Here is a 24,801-nt window from a genome sequence, read left to right as displayed (position 1 = left end):
CTATGATCATCTGTTTTGTTTCTTAAATTTCACATATGAGTGAAATCATATGATATTTGTCTTTCTCTGGCTGATTTATTTTGCTTAGTATAATACTCTCTAGTTCCATTCACATTGTTGCAAATGGCAAGATTTCATTCTTTTTGATGGCTGAGTAATATTCCATTGTGTGTGTGTGTGTGTGTGTGTGTGTGTGTGTGTGTGTATGTGTGTGTATATACACCACATCTTCCTTATCCACTCATCTGTTGATGGACATCTGGGCTCTTTCCATATTTTGGCTATTGTAGACATTGTTGCTATAAACATTGGGGTGCAGGTGCCTCTTCGAATCACTATGTTTGTATCCTTTGGATAGATATATGTACTTTTTATTGGTCAATTATACTTCAGAAAAAGCAGGAGGAAAAAAAGACCAGTTTTTTTTTGTGAGATTTTATTTATTTATTTGCGAGAGAGAGCACATGAGCGGGGTGGGTGGGGAGGAGCAGAGGGGGAGGGAGAGCAGACTCCTTGCTGAGCAGGGAGCCCAGCTGAGGTGGGGGGGTCTCAATCTCAGGACCCTGAGATCATGACCTGAGCCAAAGGCAGACGCTTAACAGACTGAGCCACCCAGATGCCCCAAAAAGACCAGTTTGGAAAATATATACTAACATTTTATCAAAAGTTGTATCACAGTACCTGCCCTTAAATCAAGTGTAAAAAAAGTACTCCACTGTAATGAATCCTGCATCTCCATAGCAAGGACAGAAAAAAAGTGAAATGCTTATCAGGATCACTGGGGCAAAAAAAAAAAAAAAATTGTCGCAATTAGAACTACTGCAGGTAATTAAATGAAAGTAGAGATGCCCACCGCAACTCCCATCCTGACCTTACTCAAATAGCTGTCTTGATTTCCCAGTGTGTTTTAAAATTCAATTATAGAATTGAAGAGAAACCCATCTATTCCACACCTTCCACTTCCTGGAAGGATCATAGCCAAACTATTTCCAAAAAATGAGGAGCTATACTATTCAAGACATCCAGAGAAGGAGATTTCCCAGTGGATTATGAATCAAGCAGAAAAACAGCAAAGACAGAAAGTTAGTTTTCTGCTTTCAAAATACCAGTTTGGGATGAGCAAATCACTTTTAAGAGGCTTATAAATCTCTGATCTTCTATAGCCTAAAAGCTGCATCATTATAGCCTAATCAAAAGGATTTCAGGTGCTGTATTTGAAGCATGGTCTGATAATTTGTTAAATAATTATCCTCAGAGATGGAAACAGCACATGTGGCAAAAAAAAAATCTGTTCTCCCCCCCCCTGTGATTTTAATTGCCTAGAGTCCCGATAAGCTAAAGTAGAGGAATGGGAGAAGTTTTAATCTGTGACAGATGAAATCAATGTAATGAAGTTACATGCTGCAGAAAGACCTGTGCCCATAATTTAAAAGTCACCACTATGGATGTTCAAGCCATTTGATGCTAATGCAAGTATCTTTAAAGTCCAGTATGTGATAAGCAAGAGAACAGAGTTATTTAACAAAATCATCCTTTGTTTTCTGATTTGTTTCACCCATATTTTCATGTTTTCCTAAGATCTGGACAGCATATCAGCCAGGAAGATAAAAGGAATATGTATATTCTGTTTCTATTTTGTGATGGTTTAACATTTGTTTTAAATTATAATGAAGAAGTAAACAAATAATACTTATATGTTTAAAAAAAAGAAGATAGTAGGAAGGGAAAAATGAAGGGGGGGAAATCGGAGGGGGAGACGAACCATGAGAGACTATGGACTCTGAGAAACAAACTGAGGGTTCTAGAGGGGAGGGGGGTGGGGGGATGGGTTAGCCTGGTCATGGGTATTAGAGAGGGCACGTTCTGCATGGAGCACTGGGTGTTATGCGCAAACAATGAATCGTAGAACACTACATCAAAAACTAATGATGTAATGTATGGTGATTAACATAATAAAAAAGACATTTTTAATAAAACATATTAACAAAGAAAAAAATAAATTATAATGAAGAAGTGGAGAGTCAAGATCCAATTTCCAGTCTCAGTGTTCTTCATACATTAAAAAGTGACATAAAATAAAAGGAACCTCCCCACCTTAATCTTTTGAGTTTGTTTCCCAATCAGTAGAACCTATCTCTCTGATCATTAGGTTGTGGCTGCTTGGGGTACCACAGTGAAAACATGATCCAGAGGCCACATGCAGTGCAGTCTTGAAGAGTGATTTGATTGGTAAGTACCGTCTGTCACACCCACCAGTTGCTCAAAAAGAGAAAGGGAGAGAAGAAGCACAAACACTGTATACTGGTTATTCAAAATGCACTTTTTATTCACTTTAACAGAGGATTTTTTTTTTTTACAGTTGAAACAAAATATCTGATACACAATTTTGAGTTTTTAGCAGCACCTGCAACGAGAGGATCGTGGAATACCTCAAGGTAAAGTAGAGATGGCTGAGGCAGGCACAAATTAACCTGAAATTCATCAATCCACTGAAGACATATGGAATCTGAGGCCCCCTGAATTTAGCCCAATACATGACAATAAACTAAATAAATATTCTTTATGATGTTTTAATGGACTATTGAAAAACAGTATAGTGCTAATTAGAAATATCTTATTCAAAAAAATCCAGTTTGTTAAAAAAACTTTCTGAAAATATTGCACTGCACATCCTAGTGTATACAATTTCTAAACCTATATGCACAGTTCCTGGTACCCACAGATTTCAGCCTTTGGTGTTTTATAATCTTACCCAAACTTGTGTCAGCACCCCAGTGAGTGTTACTCACCAAAATGCCACTGTTTTTGTCATTTAATGTTAACTGCTTTTATTACGATACTGTGTAGTGATTTGGCAGGAGAAAATTGGTATGGCTAAGAGGAAAGGGGCTTCAGATGACCTGTCAATAAAATTAACACTTGCCTCGGTTAGACAGGAGGTCTATGAATAGGATACCCACATCATTTTTTTACTTAAATGACCACATGCCATTCTAATAGTGACAAGTACTTTTGTGAGTGGATGGAGGTCTTTATGTAAGCCTGAGATCTACAAAGAGAAACTATTATAAGCAGAGTGCAAGTAGAAAGAGAAGGCCCCAGGTCTCATGCACTTAAAAACAATTAGCATTTAACAGTTCTGATGTACAGATTTTCACCCTAACATGACTGTAGGAAAACAATCGTAGAACTTGGAAGCCAGTGTGGCTGGCTATAGGCATAGGCAGGATAGGGACCAATACTTAAGAGCTGTGGGGTCCCAGTTCTGGCTTCGACTTCTGGCATCAAAATTACTTTGACAATGGGGTCAGGACTCTATTTAAATGGGAAATATTGAGTATGACTGGGTTGAGCTACCGTCTTCCACTTGTCTATGTAGCCAAAAAGTCCCAGAGCTCTTAAAGCACATAAGGTCCCACATGTAAGGCTGATTCCATATGTGGCTACAATGGAGAGTTCTAGGCTATATTCCCTAGGCTATAAGCTCCTGCTTCCTCCCCGGCCTCCATCTCTTTTGGGGGGGTCACTTCTAACTGTCCCTCTACCTTGGGTCACTATTTTTTTTAACATAGATGTTTTAAAAGTACAGATTAAAAGCTTTGCAGGACAAATAGATCAACCAACAAGAACTAGACTGCATATTTGTAATACAGTATATAGCTAGCAGTCATGGTAATCAAAATTTGACAAACCGTTCTTGTATTTTAATAGGGTATTTTTAGGATATTTATATCAGGGCATATAATAACTACTCAGAACTCAAGAATTTCTCCTGCTGTGGTGCCAAAGAAAGAGCTGTGTAGTTGCCGTTAAATGCTGATCCCAGAATAGTTTGAGAATTTTAAAAGTCCCTCTCCAAAGGGACTCCAAAGTCCCTCTTAGCTGTTGTCTTAAGAAACATCTAATGATAACATGGCACTGAAACAGTTTGTACCTTGCAGATTCATAGAACTTAGAGCTGGAAGGGACCTGAAACCAAATATCTAGCCAGGACAGAAATTCTTTTTTATGGTATTTTAACAGATGGTCATCTAGTATCTTCTTGAATATTTTCATTGGAAGGGAGTTCATTATTAAGGCAGTCCATTCCACTGTTGGACAACTCTATGAGAAATTCAGTCTACCACTGGGTTAAAGTCTGCTCTCTTGTTACTTTCAGTGTCCTAGTTTGGCCAGCTGAACATACAGTGCAACATACAAGATATTAGTTCCTTCTATAATAAATATTTGAGTTAAGGAACCTTGTGAGAAAAGCCCGTTATCCCCCAATCTTTTCTGAAGGGTTCTCTGAGAGCAGAGCACAGTGGACCAAAGGACCCTCAAAACTATGAGCAGAGAGCACTGCATCCAAAGCCATATACTAAGCAGCATTGCTAAATTGATAAGAGGTTGTCAGAGAAGCAACATCCCTATGCAGCAAAAGTAGACTTACTAAGTAAAAGCAGACCAACCATTTATTTGCATGGGCGGTTGGCTATTTAAGCATAATCCATTCACTAGTACCCTGTTACTTCAAACACGAAGAGTATAATCAATTTCCAGTGTCATCAGTGTATCTCTTATTGAGATATTTTTTGAAAAGCTCAAATGGGAGCAAACCTTTATATGAGGATTCAAACAAGGCAGTGTACATCACTGTACTCTTATATACCTAATTATCACAACCTCTTTAAAATTGAAGCTTAGGACATCCTTGTTTGCATTATTATTTTTTTATTGTAATACAGCTCAGAGTCTTATTTTTTCTTCCTTTGGCAGAAATATCAGAAACTGATTGCCAAGAGTCCACGGTGACATTTGTTAGTTGACTAATGGAACACTTTTAGGGATAGCTGTAGCTCTTTAACTCCTTCATGCTGCTGGGTTCTAAGTTTAAACTGTGATTTGAAAATATTTAAATCTCTCAGGACTGAAGCTTTCTGAAAAGTCCTGATACACACAAGAAGGAAAGAGCAGAAATCACGCAAAATACACTTGGCTTGATAAAGCTTTTTTTTTTAATCGCTCTACAACCTCAATTTGAAAGGCTCTGATAAACAATCACAACCTTCTCTCTTACCCTTTTGTGTGTGTGCCCTCTTAGAGGGGCACAGTTATTCTGACACTATTGACTGAACAATTTGGGGCACACTTTTATAAGGCTTCCTGCTTTTAACAGCATGAGGATCCTGCTTTGGAGCCACTGTTCAAGTCAATAGTGTGACCTAACATGCAATGCTCCAGCTGTTCCTCTACAGCCAACACCTGCCTGACAGCTTCTTCAAAGGCCACTGTCACGTTAGTATCATCTTTGGCACTTGTTTCTAGATAAGGGTAATCCCCATTCTCCATGCACCAGGCTTGTGCCTCCTCAGTAGTCACTTGCCTATCCTCTTTGTCTACCTTGTTACCCAGAACTACAAAGGGGAAGTGCTCAGGGTCTTTCACATCTGCATAGTAGATGAATTCTTTCTGCCAGTTACCAAGGTTCTCAAAGCTCTGCCGGTCATCCACGCTGAAGGTCAAGAGGCAGCAGTCTGCTCCCCTGTAGAAGGGTGTCCTAAGGCTCTTGAAACGTTCCTGCCCTGCAGTGTCCCAGATCTGGAGAGTTACAAAACGTCCATCTACCTCCAGATCTCGATTTAAGAACTCTACCCCTATGGTGTGAAAAGCCTGGGAGTCAAACTTATTGGTTACATAACGGTTCATAAGCGAGCTTTTCCCAACTCCACCATCACCCAAGAGAATAACCTTTAAGAGCAAGGATTTCCCACTCATTGTTGCAGCACCAGTTGGGGAGGAATTTATAACCAGGAGAACCTGAAAATAAAAGAAAAAGTAGGAGGGAAAACAGTTAAACCTGAAACTGAAATCAACTTCATAGTAAATTTCTCTGAATTATATGGCCTACTCATTTAACCTCTCTTGATTCACGGTCATTAACTATATAGTACAGCAGAAGGAATAGAATCCTTTTGCATACAAGGAAAAATAGGTCTTGTTTTTCTGAGGTCTTCCGCCTGTGCCAGGAAAATGGCTGAATGCCATGGGCAAATGGACTAGCAGATGGTGCTATAATTTGGTTCAGTTCTGACCCTGTTCTAGGGGAGAGAGCCTAGATGTGTAACCATGTTATGAGTTTCCAGTTTGACAGTTCCAAACAAGAGGCAAATAGTACAAAATTGATTTGGAGTTTGAAGCCTGTTCATGACGGACCCAAGAATTATTGAGGAGAGAAAGCTGTAGAGCTGAAATTTTAATTACATCAGTAGAATTTGGGGCTACAATTAGACTGGACCCCAGAACTTGGAAGAGAGATAAAGGTCAAGTTTCTTCAGGCATCTGCCTCATTATACTTGCATTGATACAGATACCCTCACAAATAAAGGATCTTCCATAATCTTTTCTTCATGGAACAATGACATGTAAATTGATGATTGTTGACTGGGATCATTATAACAGCTATCATTTAGGAAGAAAATCTTGAATAACTTATTAATTTTTAGATTTAGGTTCTAATTCCATAATGGCACTAATGAAAATAGACTGTAAACTTTAAAGTGCTAATAACAATGTAGTACCTTTATTGGTACCTCCACAACATGTCTGTACATGGAATATCTAGAATGCATCTTACAATAAAAAGATCAAACGTTTACTGAACAACTAACCAGTACTAGATTTTGGTAAATACTTTCACACTTGGTCCATTGTGGGAACAAAACAATGATGATGTTAACTGGGTGTTATTTATGCAAGAGACCCAAAGAGATGAAAACCAAATTCTAATCAAAAGAGCACATACAAAAGAGCTTCTGGAGGCACACACATTTGGAATGTAATTTTAAAAAGCCTCATTAGTCCTTAGTATTATGTGGGTGCATGTGTAATAATTATATATTTTTCTAAATATTCCTTTTTAAGAGATCAAATGAAAAAATATATATACCTACACAGTTGGGTCTTTGCCACAATTTTAGTCTTCTCTTTTCCTTGTTGTTGTTTTATTCTTTCTTTTTAGGGTTCTAGAAAATGGATTGGGAAACATTTTTAAAAATGTATAATAAAACAAAGTTAAGGCTATATATAAATATACTCAAGTCAGGAAAGAAACAGACCCACCTCAACTTACCTGTAGAGGATGCTTTTCACAAATATACTTAAGAGTTCAAAATGCTACAAATGCTTAACATGGACAAAATAATATTATTGCAAAAACTTTAACTTGTCCTAATGAGTGTACTTCATATGGCTTTTAGAGTTTTATATTGTCCTCCACTGAACTCTTCATTCAAAGTAAAGGTAAATCAAAGGAAGTAGATGATATTCAGGAAAGGGAAAGCACAGAGGAGTCGTCTAAGACATGTCAAAATCCTAAGTCAGAGATGAAACTCCTTCCTTTTATGTCTACCAATGTTCCCAACTCCAAGAAAGTTATTAATGCATTCACCAATCTGCCTCGAGACTGTCTCTGAAATTGATTCCACAAGATCAGAGAAGAAATAATAATGTTTGGAGATTCCCTGTTTACAATATATTCTCTTGGCTATTTTACTAATTAATTTTGATCATCTGTCTTGAACACAGGTTTTAGTATTTAGCTGGCTTTATTAAATTCAAACACAACTTCACTTAACATTATAGTTAATTATGGCAAGAGTGTTATTTAAGCAGCATCAAGAGTGCTGGTCTCAAGAGAAAAACAGTTCTTAGATTTGTTGAGTATTCTTTCTTAAGAATAAAGAAGAGTGTAAGAAATCTCTATTGCCTAATAATCTCATGTTATTTTTTTCAAATATAAAGCATATAATAAGGAATTCATCAGAGACCTAAATCAGTAATTATGAATTTAAATAGTGTCTTCTAAATTGATAGGCTTTATCTTCCTTCTTGGTCTATATCTACTCTAAAAAATTTTCAAGTTTTCTACCATTACTGATTTTTGTCCTCTTTTTTCCTGCTCTCAAATTGCTTTCTTTGGAACTAGTTCAAGTAACAAACGTTTCTTTAAATGGAAATGAAACAAGCATTAGCACACTTCTTTATCCTTTATATGGGTCTGTAGGATAATTTTACAGACTGCTCACTTAAAAAAGGAACAGAGGAAGTACAAACTTGGGTAACAGTACTGGTAGTATTAAGGGCCCGTGCCAAATGAGCTTCTTCAAGTTCCTAGCAAACAGGTGTTCACATCATTAAACAATTCACTAACACTCCTTTCCCAGCTGTGGATAAACTCAAATGATGGTCAAGGACTCAAATGTGGAAACCAAATACTCAACTCCAGGAATAATGATGAAGTATTAATAACCATCTGAGATAATGCTGCAGTTGCTTGTGCATTCCCTATTTGGTTGTTTGCACATACAACTTCTGGGTACATAGGCTCTATACCAGGGAAAAGGGAGGAAAAGCAGTGTGGCTCCGTGTGAAGTGCACTGGGTTGGCAGCAATCAGGAGACAAAAGTCTTCATCACTACTACGCCATTCATTTATTTTATGAACCTGAGCAGGTTATTTAATCTTGCTTTGTTTCAATATCTTCCTATACAAATACAGAGCTGATAATACCTGCCCTACTTAACTCACAGGATTTGGGGGGGGGAATGAATAACTTAGGAAGTTTGCAAAAATTTGTAAGCATGTATTGAAATTTGGAGTTTCAGATTTTTGTTCCTCTTGCTCCTTTACCTCCTGTCATTCACTGTTGGGGGCCTTGTGACTCAGTATGAACCCTCCTCAGAAAAGGCCTGCCAGTAGGAAGATCACAATTCTTCCTTTCCTCTTCCTTCAATATCTGAGAAGGCCTTGTTCCCTAACAATTTTGAGTATCTGCATATACCACAGAATCTTAGTGTTGGGGGGACCCTAAGGGTCTTCTGGTCCAATCCTGCTACTGATGATTGAGAAAACATTTGAATGCCTATTGCGTGCTCTGTCCTTACTAAGGTAACCCTCTGTTCTCCACTGTCTCCAACTCCCATTTGTCTCCTGAAGGTAGAATTGAATACAGTTTAGACATGTCTCCTTGTCTTCAGTCACTAAATCCTGTGGATTTTTCCTTGGAATATTCTTTCCTGGTCCTCTGCTACCATCCTCACTTTGGCCCACATCTCCTTGCATCTAATCTATTGTGAAAACTTCCTGGCTCTTCTCTCCCTGCCTCTGGTTTCTCCCTACCTACTTTGCAAAGATTCATCACTTGAGCACCCATTGGGTGTAGACACTGTTGGAAATGCACACATTTTTAAAGCAAGGTCCTACCCTCAAGGAATTTATGAATTAACATATAAGCTTCAGATCTCATGATTTACAGTTGAAATGGTATCATTATATTGCCTTATTTAGTTTAAAAATCTTTTTTTTTCTAAGTATGTCCTTCCTACACAACCAAAATTTAAATTCCTGGATGGTAAAACCCTTGTTTGTAAGTCTTTGAAGCCCCTCCATCCATGCAGCAAGCATATCCTTCATATGGATAATCAATAATATTCACTTATTAGTTAAATGTTTAGGTGGGCGCTCAGAACTAATGCCTCTGAATTGATGCCAAGGTACAAGAGATCTGCAGTTCTGTAAGATGTCCAAATACTATTATTTATTTGTGACTAAAGAGCAGAAGTTACGGACTTATCTGCATCACTTTCTAGATGGGACTTACCAGGGATTTCACCTGTTGAAAGCCAGTGGCAATGCTCTAGTTTCCCTCTCCCGTCCCCCCGTTTTTAAGAGAAATATATAAATTTCTCCATACCCACCAAATGTCAGAGCGGTATAATTATCTCCACATTATGTTTTCAGTGGAGGCTGGAGTCCCGACCATCATCATTATCATTGTCATCATTTGAAAATAAGTGTGATATCCTTTAGTACATACTCAAAAAGGACTAGCACAGTATAAAAGTAAACCAAAATTTTTTACTCCTCCAGAATATGCCAGATTAAAGTCAAACCTTAAAAGAAGATAGCATTAAGGAGGCAATGGAATTCTTTGATAAACCGAAGTACATTTAACGGGAAAGTCAAATCCCTTATGCATCCTGTATGGGTCCCATATCAGCTTAGGATTTTGACTAAAATGTTTAATCTGATTTTGGTCCTATTCAGAGACAGATCTGCCTCTGAACAACTCAGATATCCCGGAGATGCAATTCTCCTTTCTTACCCCACTCTCCACAATTAACAATAATTTTCTAAGAACAGTATATTCACTTTTTTTCCCCCCAGAGTCTAAGTCTCAGACAATAAGGTAAATTAGAAATTCACATAACCGATGCTCCCTAGTTTTCTTTGTTCTTCAACACACTTGAAACCTTTTGAATCTGCTGTGCCCGCACCCACACAGCTTATTAAAATTATTGTATTTAGCTGGGGATGCTTAGGGTGTGAGTGTGGAAAGAAGCAGTACAATGACGAGAAAGAGGGTGAACCTTTGAAAACAGAACATTTCAGTGTGATGATGGATAGACGAGAAATAGAAAAGCAAACTGGCAACATCAGTTTGGTTGCCATGGGCGGAATGATGCTCAAATCCAACGTGCAGTTTGGGAGCATGTGTTGACAGGGATGTGGTACTGCAGGGCTGAGGGTAGGGGAAGAGCAGCAGGGGAGAGTTAGGTAGTGGATGAGAGTGGCCCTGGTGGTAATCTGCACAGAGGAGGAGCCATGGTTGAAGCTACAGGGAAAACCCATCTTGGTGACACACTGGTTGGGCCACCCAACTCACTGTTGATTCCTGGCACAGTATTTGGAAAATACTGCACTGGAAAACTGGGCAGGGCTTTCTTTAACTTAGGTAAAAATCAATACAAATAAGAAATGATTGCATCTTTGAGACCCTCTACCTCAAATGGTGTAGGTTGTTTCCAGTACAACCTGATGCTTGTTGGTGGGGGTGGGGGAGGGTTCTGTAGCGGGGAAGCCGTCTGACACACTGGATTCATTGTGTAGAGCAATCAAGTTATCAGCTACGTTCCTGCTCTGAGTCCAAATGCCACAGCTGTCATGCCACTGAAACACGATTCCCACATTTATGACCATATTTATATCCTATATGCAACCAGAAGGGTTCAATGTGGAATTTCACCTCTAACCCTTCACTCCTCACAACAACAGCTCTAGGGCTATAAGCCCGAAGGCACACTAGATAGCAATTTGGCCTTGTCCTCAGGCCACTTCTTCCCAAGTAGACTGCCAGGAGACAGGTAGGTGAGGTTTGGGTGACATTAAGCGAGCAGAGTATAGGGGAAAGAATCTTCCTTGTTATCTCTACGACAGGGTCACTTTTGGCATTGGGGATCTAGAAAGTGAGATGTTACGCACAGTTCCAACTACCTCGGACCCGGGTCATCTCACCTCATCCCCATCTCTCAGAACGAGGGGCTGTGGCGCATGCGCACTGAGCCACACCCGTTCCCCACGGAGCCCTGCGTCTGTCTGCGGGGCTTTGCCAGCCGCTCCGAATTACTCAGCAACGCCCCCCTCCATCGTCACCTTCCCCCCCAACTCCGACCCCTGCAGTGCCTAGGCCTCTTTCCCAAGGTGCAAATGTCCCGGGGGATCACCTAGACCTCCCTTTTTCCTCTTCCCACAGCCCCCCCCCACCTCCCAGCCGCCCGCGTCCACTGGCCGCTAGCCCCTCTCCCTGCCCACGCACCCGCACCTTACCCAATACAATGGGAGAGAGATGGTGGGGGGGGGCCGCGGGTGCCAGGCAGGTCAGCTCTGCGTGCCGGCAGTCCGGCTCCTCAGTGACACGGTCACCGCTCCTGCTGCCTCCTCGTCCTCGGTGGGGCAGCAAGAGCAGCTTGGACCTCAGTGGCCTGACAGCTGCCGCTCGCGCCCGCCACCGCCGCCGCGCAGCGTCTCGCGCCCGCGCCCGCCAGGGGAGGGGGCGGGGCCCGCGCCGCCTCCTTGTGCCCCTTTCTTGGAGCGGGAGACCCGGCGTAGCGGCCTCCTGCCCTCCCGTGTCAAGAGCGCTCCCTGGCTCGCTCGCTCTTCCTTCATGCGTAGGGTCCAACCCTGGCCTCCCTTGTCCTCTCCTCTCCTCGCCGATTAGTAGGCACAATGACAATGGACCGTCAACTATTGCTCTCCCATTTAGCTCCTCTGCTGCCCGGGCCACGCCCCATTTCCTGCAATTATCCTTCAACTTACCTCACATTTACCTTTCTTCCAAACCCTCTACTTTTGCAGAGGATAGCACATACACCCTCTGGTTTCAAATAACTCAGGGAAACCCATGATCACAACGCATTACTAGGCCCTCTAGCTGGGCACTGCTCATGAAATTCTCTTGGCAATCCAAACAGAAAGGTTCACATTGATAGCTCAGGCCTGGAAAACACACTGCCCTTTAATCTTAACAGTTACCTTTCTAGATGGCCACACAGGGAGTATTACCTGAGGTTTCTGGACATGTTGCTGGGGCAGAATGCAGTGTTCCAATTGTGCTTAGCCACCCAGCCAGTCCCTTTTTGTCTCCTGTGGCCCCCTGGTACCTCCAACTAGTTTGTGATTTTTTCCCCCTGAAACCAAAAGAGCTCCTGGGGTCATTTAGCTTGCACTCCGACTCTCAGGCAGATCCATCTCCGAAGCTTCCCCGATGTATGAGAACCTGTGCCTATATGGCACTGCCCCTCACTCACCATGTGCCCCCCTCAGGGCTCTCACATACGCTCTCCCTGCATCTGGGCCACTCTCTATCTCTTCACAAGTCAACCACTCAATCTCACAGGCCCCAGGTTAACTGTCACTTCCTTAAGGTAACCTTTCTCAATAACCCCAGAATAAGAGAAAGTGCCCTGATTTCTGGTGGCCCATATAGCCAGCCTGCTGTACTTTTCCTTCATAATATGTATCCATTTACGATAAGATATTTAAATGTATGATTATTTGATTGACAACTGCCTTCCTCCACTAAACTATGTTTTACCATAAAGTCCAGGATAATGACTGTTTAGATTTTCCATCATATCCTCAGGGCCTAGGTCAATGTTTCTGACAGGCCCTGAGGATATGATGGAAAATCTAAACAGTCATAATTTGTTTAATATGAATTTGTTTAATATGAATGAAGGTTATATCATCAATTATTGTTCTTTTAAAATAAAATGAATGGATCTAACTGAATCCCTTGCACCTCTACTTAAACTAGTCCTGCCCCCTACAAACACCCTAAAACACACTTCTGATAAAGAGATGTACTTAATCCTCTAAATCAAATTTTTACTCACACATTCTTATCTGTAATAAAAGAAAACTTTTGAGAATGGGCCCCCATATATGTATATGTATTTATAGGTTATATATATGTACTACTGTGTATATATACTTTATACATTACATTATAGATACATTATAATACATATACATTACAATACTCTGACACAGAAATTTAAAATAAATATGTTGATGTCTATGTGCTGTCTTTCTGAACTCCAATAAATTGTTTTGTGAACTACTCAAAACAACAGTTCTTCATATTAGAGTCTCTCATCTTTAAGTGAATCTAGGCTCTTTTGTCCTTTTCTCTAGATGCTACTTTTCCAAGTTTGATAATCTCCGAGAATCCTCTAAACCTATTTGCAAGTTTTAAGGAACTTTTAATTTCTAGGCTTGGGCACCCAGTTCTGTAGCCAGAAGCTCATACTGCTGAAGGCATTACATATTTGCAGAATGTGGGAACCCCTAGGGGTAAGTGAAATCCTGTGTTAGTCCAAAGACTCCTAACTGCAAATCCTATTCTAAAAGAATTTCTAGAGGCCTTTTGAAAAGCAACTACCATTCATATGGAACAGAAGCAATGTGACTACCATTAGTTAATGAGGAAACAGCACAAAATGGACAGCTCAAAGTTTCAAAGTAACTGCTATAGGTGGTTTTGTGGCTCTCAGACTAGACTATTCTAAATGATCCACCATTGAGGTCTCTCAGACCATGCCCTCCATGAATAACTCTTCCATGCATAATGAAATAATTTAATCCTATCTTTGTGACACAGTTATACACACACACACATATCACTTTTCTACCAAAAACAGAATCTTAGTGCAGTCAGTACATAGGAAGCTAAACTATGATTGTCTTTAGATACTGGAGAAAATGTGACTTTTGTAGAGTGACACACACATGCAAAAATCAGCATTCAGTGTATGCAATTTATTATCTCCAAAAGTCCCCAATCCTGATTCAGTTCTAAATACATTGACCTGGGCTTAAAGAAGATGTAATTGGAATGTAATTAATATAAAAGAAAAGCCTGATTCAGTGGTCACAAGATGCATATGAACAAAAGAGTTCCATTAAGAGTTCAAATAAATTAATAAACAATGCATACTCTTTCCCTTCCTGGAGAATTATAATGCATATTAGAACATTAAAGACTCTTGGAATTTTGCATTAAAGAAACTCTTTTTTAAAAACCCAACATTTCCCAAATATTTGAGACCACAGATTCCTTTTATTTATGGAACACCTGGTAACAGCACTAGTGCACCTCAGAACCCAATTTGGCAACTGCTGTCTTAATCAATTTCACAAAGTTGTAATGTGATAAAAGGACATTTGTTTGCCTTAAATGTGGATGGTAATACTTGTCATCTTGCTTGGCCACTCAGATTGGTTTTGTAGTGGTTTTTTGGAGAATTGTGCTGTGAAGGATTCTAAAGTGCATCCAGCTCAGTAGGAAAGACTGATTAGTTAGATATGACTACCATGGAGGAAGCAATGTGTTTGCCATCCTTGGCCTAGAGTATTTCTGGGGCAACTATACTTTTCATATTTTCCAGATAGTTCTGATTTTGAATATTTTGTTCTTTTGTCCCCACGTTTACAGTAATACTTATGACACCATCTGATGTTTTATTCAGAAAATATAGTAGCCATAGATATGTAAAAAGGAAATTGGACAGTAAAATTTGTCAGTATTTACCAATCTTTATCCAAAGCAAGTCACTGGTTCTGGTAACACCACATTTTTTAAATTTAAATTCAATTTAGCCAAAATATAGTACATCATTAGTACTAGACGTGATATATATATTTTTTTATCACTTGGCTGGGGATAATCTTGTGGAAAAGGGATACTTTGCAAGTTCTTCCATAGCCTGAAGGAAAAATCTCTAAAGACTATTCAGCTATCGAATAGTCTTTAGAGTATGAATTTAGTTTTATTATTTTAAAAACATGTATTTTCAAGCTTTGTCCACTAAAAAACATTCAGAAACAATGAAAAACTGTGTCAAAAAGCAACTCTAGTACCCAGACTGAGATTCTAAGTACCATTCTCCAATGAAAGGAACCAAGGTTTCTTAGAGAAATGGCTGATTCTAGGTCTGTGGCAAGAAGTGTCCAGGATGAACCTGGAAAATCTTGTCATACTAGATATCAAAGAAGCTAAGGAACTGTGAGATAATAGAAAATAATGTATTGGTCTCTAACTCCAGTTCCCAGCACAGAGCTCCTAAATTCCATGTAAATTCCTAAGTGATAAGACCAGTGGGAAGATCTTTTGTTCTAATATTTGGTCTTCTTTAAAATTTAAATTCAATTTAGTTAATATATAATGTATTATTAGTTTCAGGGGTAGAATTTAGTGATTCATTAGTTGCACATAACAACCAGTGCTCATTACATCAAGTGCCCTCCTTAATGCCCATCACCCAATTACCTCATCCTCCCACTCACCTCCCCTCCAGCAACCCTCAGTTTGTTTCCTAGAGTTAAGAGTCTCTTATGGTTCCCTTCCCTTTCTGTCTTTTTTTATTTTTCCTTCCCTTCCCTTATGTTCATCTGTTTAGTTTCTTAAATTCCATGTATGAATGAATCATGGTATTTGTCTTTCTCTGACTTATTTCGCTTAGCATAATACCTTCTAGTTCCATCCACATCATTGCAAATGGCAAGATTTCATTCTTTTTGATGGCTGAGTAATATTCCATTATATATATGGAAGATTTTTATATATATATATATATATATATATATCACATCTTCTTTATCCGTCTTTATCCATTCATCTGTCGATGGACATCTGGGCTATTTCCATAGTTTGCTGCTATGAACATTGGGGTGCATGTGCCCTTCAAATCACTATTTTTGTGTCCTTTGGATAAATACCTACTAGTGCAATTGCTGGGTCATAGGGTAGTTCTGTTTTTAACTTTTTGAGGAAACTCCATCCTGTTTACCAGAGTGGCTGTACCAGTTTGCATTCCCACCAACAGTTTAAGAGGGTTTCCCTTTCTCCACATCTTTGCCAACATTTATTGTTTCCTGAGTTGTTAATTTTAGCCATTCTGACTGGTGTGGAGTGGTATCTCATTGTGGTTTTGATTTGTATTTCCCTGATGCTGAGTGATGTTGAGCATTTTTTCATGTGTCTATTAGCCATTTGTATGTCTTCTTTGGAGAAATGTCTGTTCATGTCTTCTACCCCTTTCTTAACTGGAATTTTTGTTTTTTTTGGGGGGTGTTGAGTTTGATAAGCTCTTTATAGATTTGGATACTAGCCCTTTATCTGGTAAGTCATTTGCAAATATCTTCCCCCATTCCATAGACTGCCTTTTAGTTTTGTAGACTGTTTCCTTTGTTGTGCAAAAGCTTTTTCTCTTGATGAAGTCCCAATAGTTCATTTTTACTTTTGTTTCCCTTGTTTTTGAAGACATGTCTAGCAAGAAGTTGCTGCAGCCAAGGTCAAGGAGGTTGCTGCCTTTGGTCTCCTGTAGGATTTTGATGGATTCCTGTCTCATATTTAGGTCTTTCATCCTTTTTGAGTTTATTTTTGTGTGTGGTGTAAGAAAGTGGTCCAGTTTGATTCTTCTGTGTGTGGCTGTCCATTTTTCCCAACACCATTGGTTGAAGAGACTGTCTTTTTTCCATTAGATATTCTTTCCTGCTTTGTCGAAGATTAGTTGGCCATAGAGTTGAGGGTCCATTTCTGGGTTCTCTATTCTGTTCCATTGATCAATGTGTCTGTTTCTGTATCAGTGCCATACTGTCTTGATTACAGCTTTGTAATACAGCTTTAAGTCCAGAATTGTGATGCCTCCAGCTTTGGTTTTCTTTTTCAAAATTACTTTGGCTATTCGGGGTCTTTTCTGGTTCCATACAAATTTTAGGACTGTGTGTTCCATGTCTGTAAAAAATGCTGTTGGTATTTTGATAGGGATTGCAGTGAATGTGTAGATTGCTTCGGGTAGCACAGACATTTTAACAATATTTGTTCTTCCAATCTTGGCCAAGCAAGATGACAAGTATTTTCTATGCTGAAAAACATTCCATGCTTTTTCATTTCTTTGTGTCTTCCTCAATTTCATTCTAAATATTCTATAGTTTTCAGAGCACAGATCTTTACGTCTTTGGTTAGGTTTATTCCTAAGTATTTTATGGTTTTCAGTGCAATTGTGAATGGGATTGATTCCTTGAATTCTCTTTCTTCTGCTTCACTGTTAGTGTACAGTTGCAACACAGAGCAGAAATGCAACTGACTTCTTTGCATTGATTTTATATCCTGCAACTTTGATGACTTCCTGTATCCTAGCAGTTTTTTGTAGTCTTCTGGGTTTTCTACATAGAGTATCATATAGTCTGCAAACAGTGAAATTTTGACTTCTTCTTTGCCGATTTGGATGCCTTTCACTTCTTTTTGTTGTCTGATTGCTGAGGCTAGGACTTCCAGTAATGTGTTAAATAAATATGGTGAGAGTGATCATCTCTATCTTGTTCCTGAACTTAGGGGAAAAGTTCTCAGTTTTTCCCCATTGAAGATGATATCAGCTGTGGACCTTTCATATATGGCATTTATGATGTTAAGGTATGTTCCCTCTATCCCTACTTTGTTGATGCTTTTTATAAGAACGGATGCTGTACTTTGTCAAATACTTCTTATGCATCTATTCAGAGGATGATATAGTTCTTATCCTTTCTTTTATTAATGTGGTGTATCACATTGATTGATTTGTGAATATTGAACCATCCCTGCACCCCAGGAATAAATTCCACTTGGTTGTGATGAATAATCCTTTTAATGTACTGTTGGATCCTATTGGCTAGTATCTTGTTGAGAATTTTTGCATCCATCTTCATCAGGGATTTTGGTCAGTAATTCTCCTTTTTAGAGGAGTCTTTGTCTGGTTTTGGGATTAAGGTAATGCTGGCCTCATAGAATGAGTTTGGAAGTTTTCCTTCCCTTTCTACTTTTCAGAATAGTTTGCAGTCAATCACTCTTTTCTCCCCAGTTTCCACCAGAACTCTGTTCACCTGGCCTTTGACCAAGCGTTTTTATCTCAGGCATGTGACTGAGTTTCAAAACTCCAAATATTACCTACTCCCAAGGCTTGGACTCATGCTGTTCCTCCCTGGGGAGGGAGGGTGTCTCAGCGCACTTCTGCCTTTTTCTGGACCCCTCCCAGGAGAGTGGTTGCATGCCCATGCAGTGGTTCGCAGTTTATGGCAACACAGAACAGAAAGCTGGCACCTAGGCTTGCTGTTCACAGCCGGCTTCCCCCCTCTTGCCTGGTAACTCTGCCACACTCAAGTACCACACGTTCTTCTTGCAACCCCAGAAGTCCTCCAACCATGCTGTCACACTTGGGATTCCACCCTGCTTCACCACCTGAGCACCTTTAAGCCAGGCACATTCCCCACTAGAGTAGGCTTCTAGAAGTTCTGATTTTGCATTCCACTGCTTATAATACTTTGTGGTATGCTCCTTAAGCAGGCTCTCTCCCCTCTGCCATATCCTCAGCTATATCACACTAGATTCAAGTCTTTGCACCTCCTATCTTCCAAACAGTGGTTACTTTTCTACTGGTAAGACTTGCAGCATTTGTTTTCTCAGATCTCTGATTGATTTCTCTGGTGTTCAGAATGATTTGGTAACTATCTAGTTGTATTCCAGGGACCAGACAAACAGGGTCCCTCTACTCCTCCATCATCTTAACTCCTCTGTAATATTTGGTCTTCGACTGTAGTTCCTGACACAAAGCTCCTAAATCCTTTGGAATTTCCTGGGTGAAAGAAGTGTCTTTTGTTTTGGTGCCTGGGTGGCTCAGTCGGTTAAGTGGCTGCCTTCGACTCGGGTCATTAACCCAGGGTCCTGGGATCGAGTCCTGCATGGGGCTCCCTGCTCAGCGGAGTCTGCTTCTCCTTCTGCCCCCCTCCCCCGCCCAGCTCATGCCCTCTCTCTCTCAAATAAATAAAATCTTAAAAAAATGTGTCTTTTGTTCTTATGGGGTGACTCTGGGTGAGTTCTTGGAGGGCTTCTGGATGGGGGGTTGGTCACCAGAAAGACCAAGCCATAATTAGAAACAGAATTTTCAGCCCTATCCCCCATTTCTTTGGAGAGGGGAGAGGGTCTGGAAATGGAATTAATAACTGATTCTGTTTATGTGAGGAAGCCTCCATAAAAATCTCAAAAGTATGGGGTTTGGAGAGCTTTCAGGTTGGTAAACATATCTAGATACTGTGAGGATGATGCACCCCAACTCCACAGGGACAGAAGCTCCTCCACTTGGGACTCTCCCAGAAATTGCCCTATGTATCTCTTCATCTGGCTGTTCATCTGCATCCTTTAACATAACTTTTAATAAACTGGTAAATGTAAGTAAGCGGTTCCCTGAGATTTGTTAGCTGTTCTAGAAATTAATAGAATCCAAAGGGGAGGAGGTCATGGGAACCTCTGATTTATAGCTAATTGATCAGAAGCACAGGTAACAACCTGGACTTGCAATTGGGTTTCTCCCCGTAGAGGAAAACTACTAAGGTTGTGTCAGAAAGGACTTGGGAGCAAAATTAAAGAGCCTTTACTGACCAAATGTGAAGCAATTTGAGCATCAACAAATAAAATAACTACAATGGATTGAAATATATCAAATATATTTAAATATCTGAGTTCATAATGATACTTAAAAATGTAATTGGTCAGCTTCGGGGAAGCAAGGAAACTAGCTCATTATTTTGAAACTGGTAAATAAAATAATGATCCAAACACTTAACCCATCTTTTTATGTACACATTCTTCCTCTGTGTAACCAAATAGCTTGTGAGGAAAATGTTTTAGTAGAAGATTTCCAGCTAGGGGCGCCTGGGTGGCTCAGTCGTTAAGCGTCTGCCTTTGGCTCAGGTCATGATCCCAGGGTGCTGGGATCAAGCCCTGCATCGGGCTCCCTGCGCTGTGGGAAGCCTGCTTCTCCCTTCCCCCACTCCCCCTGCTTGTGTTCCCTCTCTCACTGTGTCTCTCTCTGTCAAATAAATAAAATCTTTAAAAATACATTAAAAAAGAAGATTTCCAGCTAATAAATTAAGAAAGAATGACAGAATTTTACAGTGGTTAATGAATTAATGGATCTAGGCAATGATCATCAAGGTCAACTAACATTACAAAAAGAGTAATAATCAAATATCATATGACTCCTAATGGAAAAACAAAGCAGCACCTATGAAGTATTTTTGCTGAAAAATAGAATTTGCATCTTATAAATCCTCTAGATAGAACTACGAATTTTTAAGAAAATATAAGGACAATGATGTTAAATAACATCTTACTCCGTATATAGATTCTTGGTCTTGGCAGAGATATTAAAATTATCCAATCCATTGAATCCCAAACCTAGCTGGCACATCAAAATCACATAGAGGATTTATCAAAAGTATAGATTCCAAGTCCCTGACATTGAAATCTCTGCAGTGGGGCTCAGGAATGTATTTTTAACAAGTTCTCTGGGGGATTCTGATAAGTTGGCCCATGTACAAGAATCATAAACTCTTTTTAGCATCTCACCTATTGCAGGAATCCATTCTATAACGCCCTGACTGTGATCATTCAGCCTCTGAATAATGACTTCACAAGCAGCCCATTCCATGATTTAGTTTACTTTGCTAGAAAGTTTTTTCTTACGAAATGATGAAATCTGCAACCTCTAACTCCCCTTATTTTGTACTAGTTTTTACCTCAGACATGGCAGGTAGGTTTTGTAGAAGTATCTCTGAAGGAAAAAATATCAGAAATACAAGTTTTTTCTTTGAGGATGGTAAGTAGCTTCTAAAAATACATTGCTTGTCAGCAAGAATGCAGGTTAAAAGAAAAAAAAATCAAAGCAAATACTATGCTCAACATCTCTGTGCATGAAGTCATTGTTCACTAAAGGACTAACAATTTCTCTTTGAAAGATAAGAATTTTCCAAGGCTGAAAGATTCAATATTTTACTTTCTTTGTTTTGAGAACATTACAGATCTGTTGTCTTATAATTGTTGCAAATGACGCAAAACATTGTTCAGATGAATGTGTAAGTCATAATATGATGGTTTATATGAAAATTAACATTTTGAAAATTGTGTTGGCTAATGTAAAACATCCAGAGTAAGCTTTCTCAACTTTTCTTAAAGAAAGCATTGTGTTCTAAGTCTATAAGAGGTCAGTTTATCCCTTTTTTCAACTCATAGATGGTTTAAACCCATTTTGAGTTAACTTTTGTGTATAATTTAAGATGATCTAGTTTCATTCTTTTGCATGTGGTTGTCCAGTTTTCCTAACCATTTATTTATTTGTTTTTTAAAAAGATTTTGTTTATTTATTTGACAGGAAGAGAGAGTGCACAAGCAGAGGGAGCGGCAGGCAGAGGGAGAGGGAGAAGCAGGCTCCCTGCTGAGCAGGGACCCCCCCCCCCCCCGACACAGGGCTTGATTCTAGGACCTTGGAATCATGACCTGAGCCGAAGGCAGCCGCTTAAGTGACTGAGCCGCCCAGATGCCCTTCCTAGCACCATTTATTGAAGAGACTGTCCTTTTTCCATTTTATGTTCATGGCTCCTTTGTCATGAATGAACAGTTCATATATGTGTGCGCTTATTTCTAAGCTGTTTATTCTTTTCCATTAATCAGTGTGTCTATTTTTATGCCAATACTATACTGTTTTGATTACTATAGCTTTGTAGTTTAGTTTGAAATCAGGCAGGATGATACCTCTAGCTTTGTTCTTTCTCAAGATTGCTTTGGCTATTCAGGATCTTTTTTTTTTTTAATTCAGGTTAGTTAACATATAGTGAGTATTGGTTTCAGGAGTAGAATTTAGTGATTCATCACTACATATAACCCCCAGAGCTCATCCCAAGTGCCCTCCTTTACGCCCATCACCCGTTTAGCCCATCCCACCCACCCACCTCCCCTCCAGCAACCTTCAGTTTGTTCTCTATAGTTAAGAGTCTCTTACGGTTTGTCTCCCTCTCTGTTTTTATCTTATTTTATTTTTCCTTCCCTTCCCCTATGTTCACCTGTTTTGTTTCTTAAATTCCACATATGAGTGAAATCATATGATATTTGTCTTTCTCTGACTTATTTAGCTTAGCACAATACATTCTAGTTCAGGATCTTTTATTTTTCCACACATTTTAGAATTGTTTGTTCTAGTTCTATGAAAAATACCATTTGAATTTTGATAGGTATTTTATTGAATCTGTAGATTGCTTTGTGTTGTATGGACATGTTAGCAATATTATTTTCCAATTCATGAGCACAGAATATCTTTACAATTTATTTGTGTGTTCTTCAATTTCTTTCATCAGTGTCACAGTTTTCAAAAATTTTTACATAATTTTACAGATTTCTTACTTCTTTGGTTAAATTTATTCCTAGGTATTTTATTCTTTTTGATGCAATTGTAAATGGGATTGTTTTCTTTATTTCTTTTTCTGATAGTTTGTTATTAATACATAGAAAGGCCACAGATTTCTGTATGTTTATTTTGTCCCATGCTACTTTAACTGAATTCATTTATTAACTCTAGCAGTTTTTGGTAGAGTCTTTTGGGTTTTCTATATATAGTATTGTGTCATATGCAAATAGTGACAGCTTTACTTTTTCCTTTCTAAACTGGATGCCTTTTATTTCCTTTTATAGCCTCATTACTGTGGCTAGAACAATACTGTGTTAAATAAAAGTGGTGAAAGTGGGCCTCCTTTTCTTGTTCCTGACCATAGAAGAAAACTTTTCAGTTTTTCACCATTGAGGATAATGTTAGCTGTGGGTTTGTTATATATGGCCTTTATTATGTTCAGGTGTGTTCCCTCTAAATCCACTTTGTTGAGAGTTTTTATCATATATGAATGTTGAATTTTGTCAAATACTTTTTCTGCATCAATTGAGATAATAATGATTTTTATCCTTTATTTTGTTAATGTGGAAAATCATGTTGATTGATTTGCAGATTTTGAACCATCTTAGCATCTCTGAAATAAATCCCACTTGATCATGCATGGTGTGTGATCCTTTTAATGTATTGTTGAATTTAGTTTGCTAATGTTTTGTTGAGGATTTTTACATTTGTGTTCATCAGGAATATTGGCCTATAATTTTCTTTCTTTTTCTTCTTCTTCTTTTGTTTTTTTGGTGGTGGTGTCCTTGTCTGGTTTTGGTATTAGAATAATGCTGGCCTCATAAAATGAGTTTCGAAATTTTTCCTCCACTTCAATTTTTTGGAAATTTTGAGAAGGGTAGGTATTAAACATTGTTTGAATGTTTGGTAGAATTCACCAGTGAAACCATCTAGTCCTGGACTTTTGTTTGTTGGGAGGTTTTTGATTACTGATTCAATCTCCTTACTAATAATCAGTCTATTCACACTTTCTATTTCTTCATGATTCAGTCTTGGAAAATTGTGTATTTCTAAGATTTATCCATTTCTTCCAGGTTGTCCAATTTGTTGGCATATAATTATTCTACTAGTGTTTTATGATCCTTTATATTTCTGTGGTGTCAGTTGTAACTTCTTTCATTTCTTATACTGTTTATTAGAGCCCGGTCATTTTTTTTTCTTGATTACTCTAGCTAAAGGTCTGTCTTTTTTTTTTTTTTTTTTTTTGTATCTTTTCAAAGAACCAGCCCTTAGTTTCTCTGATCTTGTCTTTTATTTTTTTGTCTCTATTTCATTTATTTCTGTGTGAATCTTTATTATTTCCTTCCTTCTACTGACCTTGGGCCTCATTTGTTCTTTTTCTAGCTCCTTTTTGTATAGTTGGATTGTGTATTTGAAATTTTTCTTGTTTTTGAGGTAGGCTTGCATTGCTATGATCTTCCCTTTTAGAATTGTTTTTGCTGCATTCCAAAGATTTTGGTATGCTGTATATCTGCTTTCATTTGTCTCTAGGTATTTTTTTTTTTTTTGCTTTCTTCTTTGATGACCCTTTGTTTTTTTCAGTAGCATGTTGCTTAATCTCTACATTTTTGTGTTTTTCCAATTTTCTTTTTGCAATTGATTTCTATTTTTGTATCATTGTGGTTGGAGAAGATGCTTGATATGATTTCAATTTTCTTGAATTTATTGAGACTTATTTTGTGGCCTAAAATTGATCTATGCTGTTCCATGTGCACTTGAGAGGAATGTATTTTCTGTTCCTTTTGGATGGATTGTTCTGTATGTATCTGTTAAGTCCATCTGGCCTAGTGTGTCATTTAAGGTTGATGTTTCCTCACTAATTTTCTGTTTGGATGATCTATCCACTGATATAAGTGGGGTGTTAAGGTCCCTTACTATTATTGTAATGTTGTCAATTTCTCTCTTTAGGTACATTAATATTTGCTTTATATATCTTAATGTTTTTATGTTGGCTGCATATATATTTATAAATGTTATGTATGTCTTCTTGTTGAATTGATCCCTTTATTGTTATGCAATGCCCCTCTTTGTCTATCATTACATCTTTGTTTCAAAGTCTATATTTTCTGCTATGAAGATAGCTACACCATTTTTCTTTTCATTTTCATTAACATGGAATATCTTTCTCCATCCCTTCACTTTCAGTCTGTGTGTGTGTCCTTACTTCTGA

The 24,801-nt window shown here is 38.7% G+C and overlaps 1 protein-coding gene across 2 annotated transcripts; it reads right to left on the bottom strand.

The window, feature by feature from the left end:
- Positions 1-2,299: 2,299 nt before the first annotated feature.
- Positions 2,300-11,820, bottom strand: RAB9B (RAB9B, member RAS oncogene family). 2 transcript variants are annotated; one of them, XM_027607316.2, is made up of 3 exons: positions 11,647-11,820; positions 6,929-7,004; positions 2,300-5,799 (listed from the first exon to the last, which is right to left on the bottom strand). In XM_027607316.2, the coding sequence occupies exon 3, from the start codon at positions 5,755-5,757 to the stop codon at positions 5,152-5,154; it is 606 nt and encodes a 201-aa protein (XP_027463117.1). In that variant the 5' UTR covers positions 5,758-5,799; positions 6,929-7,004; positions 11,647-11,820; the 3' UTR covers positions 2,300-5,151. The 2 variants fall into 2 exon arrangements, with proteins under 2 accessions (XP_027463117.1, XP_027463116.1); XM_027607315.2 differs by having other exon boundaries at positions 6,933-7,004.
- Positions 11,821-24,801: the final 12,981 nt, after the last annotated feature.

This window comes from Zalophus californianus, chromosome X, assembly GCF_009762305.2.
Source record: "Zalophus californianus isolate mZalCal1 chromosome X, mZalCal1.pri.v2, whole genome shotgun sequence".
Lineage (NCBI taxonomy): Eukaryota > Metazoa > Chordata > Mammalia > Carnivora > Otariidae > Zalophus > Zalophus californianus.
Note: the sequence above shows the minus strand (reverse complement) of the source record. Positions and strands in the feature narration are given on the sequence as shown.

Coding starts and splice junctions, on each gene's coding strand:
- RAB9B (XM_027607316.2), bottom strand. CDS start 5,757: ATGAGTGGGAAATCCTTGCTCTTAAAGGTTATTCTCTTGGGTGATGGT.